This window comes from Protopterus annectens, chromosome 3.part0 (genome assembly GCF_019279795.1).
Source record: "Protopterus annectens isolate FY-2018-M chromosome 3.part0, PAN1.0, whole genome shotgun sequence".
NCBI classification, from domain to species: Eukaryota; Metazoa; Chordata; order Ceratodontiformes; family Protopteridae; genus Protopterus; species Protopterus annectens.
In genome coordinates this window covers 606871776-606884448 of record NC_056731.1, presented here as the reverse complement: position 1 = coordinate 606884448, position 12673 = coordinate 606871776, and the positions used below count along the sequence as shown (strand labels likewise).

General features: G+C 37.9%; 1 protein-coding gene across 2 annotated transcripts in view; it reads left to right on the top strand.

Annotated features, from left to right (window-relative positions):
- The window catches only part of LOC122796489 (actinia tenebrosa protease inhibitors-like), a 234641-nt gene extending 222504 nt beyond the window's left edge, over window positions 1-12137 (top strand). For both annotated transcript variants that reach the window (XM_044065013.1, XM_044065012.1), the window contains one exon: window positions 10864-12137. In XM_044065013.1, the coding sequence (XP_043920948.1) occupies window positions 10864-11036 (173 nt within the window). In that variant the 3' untranslated portion in view covers window positions 11037-12137. The remainder of the gene's footprint in view (window positions 1-10863) is intronic.
- The last annotated feature ends 536 nt before the right edge of the window (window positions 12138-12673 follow it).

Here is a 12673-nt window from a genome sequence, read left to right as displayed (position 1 = left end):
TTGTGTGGTTTGGGTTGTGAATATTGTGGATATTGTATATATTGTACATATGATTAGTGCAAGGGTGGTTGGTTGTTTTGCTGTCTTTTGGTTTTGACCTTTCTGTTTAGGGTCTTCTGACATCTGGGGCAAGAAAAGACTGAGGATATGACGTCGGTCATGCGCATTTGTACCCTGACGTCCTGATGTCAGTCTTAAGCGCCTTGACCGACGTCAGCCTAATACTTTGATATTCGGGCCGACCGAGGACAGCGGACAACCCAAGTGTAAGGACTGCAGCAATGTGGATCTTCGAACATCTACATTTATGGTAGGTACAAAACTGTACTGTTTGAAACTAATAGTCATGAAGAAGTTTCAAACACAGAAAATGTTATCTAAGGGAACTTTAAAAGACTTTATATACACTTTGGCTAAGAAATTAAACAGTATCAACAGTTTGAAGTTGGACAATGCATATTTGTTGAAATGTGTAAAGTCTGGTATAGTACCTATGGGGTTGAGATTTTTTAAGTAACCGATGGGTTTGGTTTTAAATGACAATATTAAAGCTGATTGCAACAGTTTTTTTGATCAAGTTGGTATTCAATTCATGCAAAAGTTGATCAAATACAATGATGAAAAATTGGTTAAAATTAGGCATGAAATAGAAAAGTTAAATGAACTGATTGTGAAGGATATGTTATTTATGCAGTGGGAAACAATTTAATATGGCTGAGGCTAATTGTAAAAAAGCACATAGTAGGAAAAATAAAAAATTACAACGGGATATGGAACAGTATAAAAAAGGTGTAGTTTATAGTTGGGACAAATTCCCTGTTCCCAGCTACGACACTACACATGTTGATTTTGATAATGATTACACCAATCAAGGAGAGAGAGGTTCAAATTTTCAGGACAAAGGGCAACAGCACCAACAGAGAGATTGGAAATGGGGGTGGGGGGACTGGAAGAAACAACAATATTATCGAAATGGCAAAATACAGAGGAATGTGGGGTACAACAACCATTGGTGAAACCAACATTGGATGTTCACAGGGTTGTACACAATCCAATAAGTAGAGATGACCAGATTATTTTTAGGGAAGGTGTTATTAACAGTTACAAAAACTTTAAAATTTATAATTATACTGAGCTTCCACTCAATACCACCCACTTCCGTCTATTCTCTAAAGGTATGAAATATGTACCAACTACTAATTTTACAATAGTAGATTGTCTCAGTGAAATTAAATTATATATTAGAAAACTCAATTTGGCAGTGATGTTCCGGAATTCTGATAGACAAGCCTCTGATAGACAAGCTTTTAACTCAGATACAGGTATTAAAGCATTAAAAAAATAAAATTAACTTTATGCCATTGACGAATCCTACAATCTCTATATATGATAAAGCTGTTACTAAACAGATATATATGTTACAGAATAGTATAGGTTACAGTAAATTGAAGTCAAATTTATCAGGGGATGAAATAAAATTGTTGAATGATATGAGAAATGATAGAACTATTCGCGTAATGAAACCTGATAAAGGGGGAGGTATTGTGATATACAAAAATATGGTATATGCCTCCAAAATTTTTGATTTATTACACTCATCCGGAAATTATGAAACAGTTTCTTTAAATGAGGTAAATGTAGTGTACAGGAGAATAGATTTACATATAGAAGAATTTTGGATAGACAATCGGATTACTACTGATACTTGTAACTATTTAAAGGTTGAATATCCTGTAGCTCCCTCATTGGTAGGTATTCCTAAAATTCACAAACAGATAGACGATCCACCATTTTGTCCCATAGTATCTGGCAGTCGATCTAAAACCTTCCCTTTAGGAGTTGCAGTTGATGTTTCTTTGAAACACATATACAATAAAATTCCGCATCTTGTGAAAGACTCTTGGGAATTTCTGAAGAATTTTCCTATTAATTTATATAAGGATGATATTATTTGTGTCACCATTGATGTTATTGACTTATGCTCCTGCATACCGAAAAATGAGGGTTTAAATGCATTTGCCGACAGTATTAACAAATATGCAGATATAGATTGGGACAAAGCTTGTCTTCTCACTGATATGATGAGTATAGTCCTTGAACATAATTATATTTTTTATGAGGGTGAATACTTTAAACAAACCAGGGGTGTAGCAATGGCGGTGGCTTGTGCCCCCATTTTTGCAAACCTGGTCATGTTGGAATGGGAGGAATCCACAGTATTTCAGAGTGTATTTATGAAATACATTAAGTACTATTCCCATTTTTTGGATGACATCTACATATTATGGGATGGTACTTTGGAAATTCTTCATGAATTCTTAGCATACATTAATTCTAGTATTAACTATTTAAAATTTACCTCCAAGAATAGTATGGATAGTTTGGCCTATTTAGACACTTAGATTTATAAGGATGGAAAAAATGTTCAGTCTAAAATATACAGAAAGAACACATTTTCAAATAGTTACTTGGAATATTCTAGTAACCACCCTAAAAAATTGTTGAGGAACATATTTAGGGGACAACTAATTAGAGCTATTAGGATGGCTTCATTGTACACTGATATGGTGAAAGAAACATAATTTATTATACTGTTGTTTCATGAAAGAGGTTATGACGCACGAATGATGTCTAAAGTGAATAAGCAAGTGAAAAAAGAATGGGGAAGAAAATATATCCCATTATTAGGTTTTAATGTTAATAATAATGACAACGCAGTTAACTGATTTAATAAACCGTTAGAGAGATCTACGGACTTTATTAGAGATTGTGTTATTGAATATGGACCTTATTCATTTAAAATTAAAGATATTATGACTTCAAACTGGAACATAATTCTGGCCGATGACGAGGTTACGAGGATTGTAGGACGTTATCCATTAACAAAATGGGACCAAATATTAAAAAATATTTAGAAAGAGGTCCATTAGTTTCAAATCCCAGTTGTAAACATACAAAGAGGTGTGGCATGTATAATTTATGCTACACTATAAATGAAGGTGATGGTATAAAATTAAGCAATATCAATAAGACCTATATAAAATTTAAACAGGGGAACTGTAAATCGAAAGGTATTATATATATTGCCGATTGTTGTACATGTTGTACATGTATGGTATTTTATATAGGCAAGACAGAAAGGCATTTTAATAAGCGGATTTATGTTCATTTATATTGCATTAAGAAATAGGACGAAACAAATGTCTTGTATAGGCACATTCAAAAATATGGTGAAGGTCATTCTTTCAAATTTGCCATAATAGATAGTATTAAGATAAATCCCAGTGGAGACTTTAAAACATCTTTATTGTATAAAGAAATGTGGTGACAGTTGTTTACAGATGCTTCAACACCCCCGGGACTAAACGACTTTGTATCTATTAAACCACTGCTTAGTATGTATTGATGACAAATTCTAATGAAACTTATGCATTTTAACAATTTTATATGTCAGAGTATGTTATATTATGGAATATTGGTTTTATTATCATTAGTTTGGACAATATGTTATTATGTGATTTGGTATGTGTTTGTGACTTTAAATGTAGCTATGTATTTGGCGCCAAAAAGTTTTTAAATTGTAACTGTTTTTAGGATTACTTTTAGTTCTGAAGAAGCCCGTAATTTAGCGGGTGAAAGCGCTTAACTGGAACTAATTGTGATGTTCACTTGATTTTGTTATTTTATTAAACACGGGTTTTAAGTATTCTTCGGATATTCAGCCTTATCTTTATGGTATCAGCTGGGAAGCATACATAGGCATCTCAAGACCGCTTAGCGTTTGGCATAGCTATTTTCTTTACTGTGTTCTGTTGTTCCTGCTACGCCAAATATTTTTTCCATTTAACAATTCATGTCAAGCAGAGCACCTCACTGGCTGTCGTCAAGAAAAATCTTGACAAGTGGCTGGGTAACAAAGTTCACCCCAGGGATCACTTCAGTTGCCCTACTGGATAGAAACACTGTGAACTAACATCGGGTGGCATGGTGCCTGGGCAATTTTTTGGGGCTAGGCCTGTCCCTTTAGCCTAGTACAAACCTATAAACCTATGAATATATGCATAGTAGAATTTCCATCACCTTCAGAAATTTTCCCCACTCTAATGACATCCATTTACATACCACAACCTGAAGTAGTACTTCACCCTACATTTGCTTGTGTCTGGGTGTAATACTTGTCTGCTGTTACTCTCAGCTACCACCTCTCAGTTCAACTGATCATCTTATACCAATCTTTCTTTAGAGTTTTCCTCTATCCTCCACTGCTACATCTAATTCTGTGTTGTCAGTGAAGAGGTTAGTCATGTACTTTTTTCTATCAGCTTTGTTTTTGATGAACACAATGAAGAGTTTGGAACTGTATCCAATTCCTGTGACCTTTAATAGTTGTTTCCTCATTCCTGAAGTTGCCCCTGTATCATTAATGCTCCCTGGCCTGCCATTCTACAAAGCATTGATCCACTTCTTGACTTTTTATCCTTTCCTGTACCCTTTCACCTTACCTAGCAGCCACTTCTCCAGAACTGAGTGCAGGTAAACTTCATCTGCAGTACTCTCTGACCAGTTTTTATTTGTCAACCAGTCATAAAAATAGATTAGATTAGCTTAAAAGTTTCTTCTGGCCATGGCTGTTGCTCTGAAGCTCTGAAGAATGTTGTCTTCTAGCAAAGCAAAAAGCCTTCCCACAGGATTTGGTTTATGGTTTTCCCTGTCACTGTTGTTATGTGAACAGGCCTGTAGATCCCTAGATTTCTTCTGATCCTCTCTTTTTATTGGTACAACACTTACTCTTTTCCAGGTCTTGGGCACTTCTTCACTGTCTAATGAACTGTTGAAGGCTTCCAACATCCAGGCTTGGATGACATCCAGAAATCTAACTTTTGTTCCCACTCCCTTGCTCCCATGAAGCTTGAAATATACCAGACTGCTTCCTTTTAGCCTACTTCTTCATTCTCTCCCACACGGTGTCTTCTTCCTCCTGCTCCTTTGTTATGTCTCAGAGCTGATACAGCATTTCCCCACCTGTCTACACTAGCCATGGGAACATTTAATATGAGTTTTGTCCTTGCCCATTCCCTCACTTCCATCATAAAGTGATGTTCCTCCATCCCCTCTCTGACCTCACATGTGTTGCCTGCCTTTATGTAGATAACTACTCCATCACCACCCTCCTTTCTGTGCCATTACTGAGCAACCTATAAACAAACATCTCAGTGTTCCACTCTCTCTCCATGTGTCAATACTACTAGCAATGATGCCTCATCCCTATATCACCAGCTGCAGCTAGCCCCATCCTCTTACCTAGACTGCTTTAATTGCATTGTAATACTTCTTAGGCATGGTCAGTCAGCTGCATTTGTTCTGTTTTGTTCTACGACCTTGTTACCTTTTTCTAAATGCCTAAGTACATACTTATCACTTCTGCTTCTGTGGCACTTATGTATACTTAGTTTATAGGTGAGATAATTGAGATGTACCCTTCCAGCTGGCCTCTGAACATTGCTGTGCCTTCTGGACTATAATTGATTCTGTCTCTTGCATGGAGCTAGTCTGCTTAAGCTAGGTCTCCCCTATCATTATAGCATTTCCAAGTAATTCTCTTTTGTCCTGAATTACGGTCCTTATGGTTCTCCTTCCCTACTGTGCTGGCTGCTGATTTCAATTGTGAAAACTAAAGCGAAGTATACACCCATCTTCCATGATCTTCTTCTACTTTAGGAAGTTGAGAGTGTACTACTTGATACTCTCCCATATGTTTATGGAACCCCTGTAGCAATGATACTTAGGATAGATGGGTTCCTATTACAGTGTAATGTAATGTTTTAAAGTCTGTTCTTTTTTTTTTTGGAACAGTGATTAAAAATCGCTGTTCTGACAGTTCGAGATTGTAAGTTTTCGCTTACATAGGGTCGATTAATCACCGTTCGCTTTTTTAAGCATTCAGTGATGTGAAGTGTAAACATGGGCCTGGGAGATGAACCATTTACAGGTTACCTGTTTGCATCAGAGACATAGGTGCCAAACCAGGGATGAATTTCTGGTTTTCCATCCAATTGTCAAGTTGCACTTGAATTGGATTAGGGAGGAAGTTTGCTTCACATGGATGGGGAGCCTGATACATACCTATCTCTCCAGCAGGTCCTATTTATATCACAGGCAAGGTTTAAGTCTTTAGAATGGGTAATTCTGGTACTGTTTGTTTTGTGGATATGCAGGAGATCCATCAGAGTGGGGTCTGACAATGCCCTGTATGCCAGGCATAGCTCTCCCCTGAAATGCCTGTAGGAGACAGAATACAGAAATAGGACCTTGAGGTGGTCTGCATAGGACATATTACTTGTGCTCTGTATTCTTTTAGTGAGGAACCTTTGTGGATGTTCCAGTTGTTGGATATGCCTGGTTAGGTACATAAAAAAGGGGTCATTGTACTCAATGATAGGTCTGATGAATGTCGAATACAGTGGAACAATGACTTCCTTGGACTTAGATGCCATACCTTTGTTTATAAGTTGAGCAGTATAGAATGATTTCCTCACCACTGTAGACGTGATGATCAAAGTCTAGATTTCTATCTATGTGTGTCCATAAGTCCTTGACTACTGGGCCAATTCTAAGGGGTGTGTTTTCAATATGATAGTTACCAGGGATGGATGACTTCCCAAAGGATACTATTATGCATTTCTTGACATTTAGTTTTAGTCCATGACTCCGACACCATTTGTTTGTGTGTGTTGGCCCCTCCTGGAGAACATTTGTATCAGTGTGAGATTCAGTGACAGCTAATAATTTGCAATCATCTGCAAATGACTTCTGAGAAGTAAAAAGGAACAGTCCAAGGACTGATCTCTGAGGGACTCCACTTGTGACTGGCCTCTTTGTAGAGGTGGACTCCCCAATTCTAACTTCCTGGGTCCTGTCTGTGAGACAGTTGGCTATCCACGGGGTGACATATGGGTTTGTACCTAACCTCTTGATTTGTCAACAATGCCTGAGTGGGGTATAGTGTCAAATGCCTTGGCCAAGTCAAGGTAGGCTGTGTGAATGATTTTGCCCTCATCCATTGCTTTGGTGACTTTCTCAAAGAAGTCCACCAGGTTGAATAGGCATAATCTACCCGTTATGAAACTAAACTGGGTCGGGTCCAGTGTCTGAAGGATTACTATATCTCTGTTGATCACCTCCATGATAATTCTTTCCATGGCTTTGCATATAAGGCAAGTGAGACATATGGGTCTGTAGTTTCCAGAGTCTGTAGATGGCCCACCTTTGTGCAGAGTGATGACTGTTACCTTTCTCTATTCATGAGACACAAAGCCTGTTTGTAAGCTACAGTTAAATAGAAATTCCTGAGGCCCTGATAGGTCATGTTTCATGCTATTTAGAAGGCATCCTGGATATTGTCTGGGCCCATTGATGCAGTGTTCTTGGTCTTAGAGAGAGCATTAAGGACCTATTCCCTAGTGATAGTAGGGGAAGTTATATTTGATGACATTTCCTGAGGGAAGGTTGAGGGGGAGAGAGGAATAAGGTTGGAGCTGAATTTATCAGCCAGGAGGTTTTCTATATCTTCTGGCCCAGTATAGGTGGCTCCATTTACAATGAGCTCTGCACACAATTGTGTATGGCCTTTGAGGTTGTGGACATAGCTAAAGAATGCTTTGTGGATGTCCTTGACCTGAAATTTGGCTTTGGTAGACTTTATTTGTTCTCTGAGTTGTTTGTTTGGTTTAATTAGAGTGTGTTTATCCTGCTGGGTGTTGCACCTCTTCATATTTGCCATGATTTTCTTCCTCCTGTTATACATCTGATTAATTTTATGATTCCACCAGGGTGGTTTGTTTTTGAGTTAGTTCTGTACTTCTTTCTGGTGGGTACAGCTGCCTCTATACAGCTATTAACATTCTGTATAAGCAGAAGTGTTCTCAGGGTTTATAGGAGCTTGAAATTTTGCCAGGTTCTCACTTAATCAGAGGAGGTTAGCCTTAGAATAGTTCCTGAATATTCCAGCTTTAGCTGGGGGCCCAGGTTTTATTTTTACTTCAAATGAGACTATTTTGTGGTCTGATCTTACCTGGGAAGGCATTACAGTAGGGGGTGTGCAGCAGTCTCCCATATTAGTGAGGATCAGATCCAGTATGGTTGCACCCCTGGTTGGTGTATTGACTTCTGGACCAGGGAGTTTGTGTTTACAAAGTCCAGGAATCTCTGCGCATGTACATTTGATGTCGTATAGGATTCCCAGTTAATAGTGGAGCAATTAAAGTCACCCATGAATATGTTATTGAGTTGGATGGTTAGTGTTTCTAATAAGTTTAAGTACATGGTATGGCTTTCCTGTGTCATAGAGGGGACCTATGGCTTGCAAGGAAGTGGTACTGGATTTTACCTCTGGTGATTTGAACATGAAGGATCTCAAGTGCATTGTCCTGTTTGACCAGCCTTGAAGTATATTTATTTTTGATGTAAATAGAGACACCTCCAGCTTTAGTGCCTGCCTGCAAAGTAGCTTGTCTAATTGTATGGAAGGCATTAAAACCCTGCACTGCTGATGTGCTGTCTGCTGCTTTAAACCATGTCTCTGAGACCACACAGACATCAACATTCTCTAGAGTAAAGACAGCTTCCAGGGAGTGGAGTTTTTTGTTTAGGCTCCTAGCATTGAGCAGTAATACCTCTGATTTGCTATGTCAGAAGTACTTTCAGTTTGGCATTGCCTAGAAAAGGCACTATAGGGGAAGACAAAGTTTTAGTTTTAGCTAATATTTAAAAGCCTAGAGGGGAGAGGTACAGACCATCCCTGGCAAAGCAGCGTGGTCTGTTGACCATCTCCTTCCATCCTGACACATATTGCATTCCCTTAGAATGACACCAGAAACTAAGCCAGTTATTAAAGCCAATCATCTTTTGTTTATATTGTGGCATCATCCTTAGAGAAGGTAAAATGCTGCTCAATGCTAGGCTCATACCAGCCTGTGACACATATTCCAAAAGCTCTATGATGCCTCTCTTCATATAGTCTAGGGAGGTACGTCTCAGGTCATTTACTCCCATGTGGACTATGACTGAGCCATATTGGTAATTGTGATCCAATGACCTGAGTGCATGTGTAATGTGGCAGATCCTAGCCCCTGATAAGCAACTGACCGTAGCTTTCTCCTTATTCAGCCTGATGAGAGGGACATTAGTGTGTCTCACAATGGATTCCCCATTGACTAGAATGTTGGATTGTGTGGTGACTTGCCTTATGGGCTTAGAGGTAGAGGCTCCATGAGATGTAGCTCTATATGTTGATGTGTGTCTTGTTTTGAAAGAGTGAGTTTGGGGCTGCTGAGGGTATTTCCTATGTATACTTGTCTAGGAATTCTTTGTGGTTTAGGAAGGTTATATGTAAGTGCCTCAGTATATGTGGGTCTATATGTCTACTTTGAATTGCGTAGTGATGCACAAATTCAGCTAATTCCTGCACATATATATAATGTCTGTATCAGTGATCCTGTTATTGCAGCATATACTACTACATTACTCACACAACTATACTTCCTCTCTGCTACAACACAGTGCATATACTTATGAGTGGCGGATCCCATAATTCAACAGGGTTTTGCAGTATAGTTTAAAATGAAAAATGATCCTTCACTCATTTCCAGGACTTACTGATTTATTCCTTTACATATAAAATACAGTATCCTAACAAGTACAGAATCATTAGAAGCTGTGCACCGCCCTGTTTTCATTACATGGCAGAAGGAATTCATTTGTGCAGACACAGCTGCATATTTTCTATCCCTCTTTCACTGATATCTGGACCACCTGACTCCCTTGACTTGTTAACTCCCCTCATTTCTGATTACAGTGAAACCCTTGATGCCTTAGTATGTCCATCACCAGGCTGGTCCACGTGCTATAGTAAAGAAAGCCTGTTACCTAAATGAATACGGTAGCTCATGGACAGGGGTAGGATGCTAAAGACAGACAAGAGTCTGTTGTTACTTTCTGCCACTTTTACACTTTAATCTTGCTAAAACATTAATGTGCAGTCACAAAGAAATGCCACTTTTCATTGCATATTGTGATTTTGATAGTCTAATAATTTCATACTTATATTTTGAAGCCCTGTTGGCTATCTTCATGGTTTCTGTTATGGGATAATCAAGCAGCAGTTAACCTCCTAACCTTCACCCTGAGACAAGTGAACAAACCTTTGACTTTTCAAACCTGCACCCCACCCCATTCAACCCTGTAGGACTCAAGTTGCTGATCAAACCCAGATCAATGGCATAACAGCAACCTTTCCTCTGTGGCAACAGCTCAGATTTATAGATCTGGATAGTTATCAAAGGTTTGGGTCTAATATCTGTTAAATGAACAGCCACAAAGAGTAAAGCTGACAGCAACATTCTGAAAGGGGGAAGTCATGACAATGTGAACACTGGGAAAACCTATTCTGCTACACCATTATTTTATTCAGTCAGCACCTCTGGTTACTTATTTTGATTTTTGAGTCTATTGTAGCAACTTTACCATATTTCACTTCATATAAATAGAATAAAGCAAGAGAAAACAAGCAAGACAGACATCAGATGAAAGACTTATTTCTCTACTTATTTTATATAAAAAAGCACTTTTACTGAGAATTATGTTTATCCAAATGATGTATTTCATGTATCGCCAGTTACAGAGTCTAAATGTCTGTGCATCAAACACTGGATCAGCAAAAGGAAAGTATGGACAAATTCTTATTACATGTATTGCTGTTTTAGTCCTGCATGGTTTTGAATGTTGTCTGTCATTTTTGTGTAAATCTGGGAACATTGGTCAGTAGGAAAAGTATTCTTCATTCTTTTTTCTTCTTTCTCTTTCAAGATATCTGCAGACTGGCTCCTGAAGAAGGCCCATGTCAGGATTACAGTTTAATGTGGCATTATGATATAAATCAAAATCGGTGTCTTAGGTTTTGGTATGGTGGCTGTGGTGGCAATGAAAACCGCTTCAACACAATGGAAGAATGTGAAAATTTATGTATGTCATCTTATTAATGTCAATAGTGTGAACATTTCAGTACCATATCCATTTGTTGCACTAACGTAGCCATTGATATGATGTAATATAACACTGGTGCCTTTTTCATGAAGACATTAACACCTGACTCAGAAAACTACACTAAATGCTACAGCAAGTGCCTGTATGTCATCAACTCTTCTCAAAAGCTTAACTTATAAAACATCCTTAACAACATACATTTTGGTTAACTTAAACAGCTGTCTCCTTATTAGTGTTATGATTTTTAGGCACACAAATCTGAATCATGCTTTGTTTTCTATAAACAGAGTGTAACATATTGATATTTTCTTCTTATTTTTTTAATGGTGCTAGTTAAAAACGTTGATTTTCCACACTAGTGCTTTTTGATTTTCATTTTCTTAAATGTGTGATAGAAACCCCCAAAACAAATGCATGTCAAAGAAACGTTGCATATTTTAATATATTAAAATCAGATTTTATTAATTTTAGACTTTTTAAGACAGATATCATTTAAAGGCAATACTAGAAAAGTTGTAGATTTTCTGCAGTGTTGTTTTGTCTTCAGAAATTTTATTGGTGCTCATACGCTGGCAGTGTTACCATGGGCACACGTCATACCTCTCAAGTGTACAGATTTTCACAGAATGTCCAGATTTTTGCCTCATAATTTGGCTTGTTTCTCATAAAATTGTGGTTTTCTGGCAAATAATTGGCAAGTGATTGAGGGTTGAAGTCAGAAAATAATGACAGACATTTGAGTTTCAGACTTCATGTCCTTCAGAAAATTCATGCTAATGTAAAATGTGTTATTCTACCAACTTCCTAAATCTGTAAGGGTAATATTTAAAAAGTATCCCTGTTCTGGGGCCTTTGTCCCTCTATTATTTATGGCTTTGTCCAGATTTTTTGCTCTAAGAGGTTGAGAGGCATGCATGTAGTGCCTGAATTGCACAGTCAGACGTCTTCCTCTTTACCACTGTTCAGCTGTGGTATAATCTAAACTGCAAATACACTTTAAGAAAAAAGCAGTTCTGTTACTTTTTTATGTAATTGCTGTATAAATAAGTTTTGTTGTTTGTTATAAAATAATAAAGATTGTTACAAAACATTTTAAATGAGCTGTTTTCATTACAAAATAGTTATAGAATGAATAGTGTAAATGACTATATTAATGTAAATGACTATATTAACATTTTGTATCTTGATGGCAAGGGTCCTCGTGATGAAATGCTTTATGTCACACATCTATGTTAGTTATTTATGCCAATTAATGCTGTGGCAGTATTAGCAATGTCACAATTTATGCTAATTAATGTTGTTGTGGCAATATTAGCAGTGGAACAATGTAATGCACAGTGCTTTGTGGTGTGTTTAGAGGTGAGGAAGTGTGATGTGTGCTGTTGTGTGGCAGTATTAGTAGTGGGGCAGGGTTATGTGCACTGTTGTGTGGTAGCATTAGTGGTGGGGCCATGTGATATACACTGCTGTGTGGTAGCATTAGTGGTGGGGCAGTGTGATGTACACTGTTATGTGGTGGCATTAGTGGTGGGGTAGTGTGATGTACACTACTGTGTGGTAGCATTAGTGGTGGGGTATAGTGATATGCATTGCTGTGTGGTAGCATTAGTGGTGGGGCAGTGTAATGTGCACT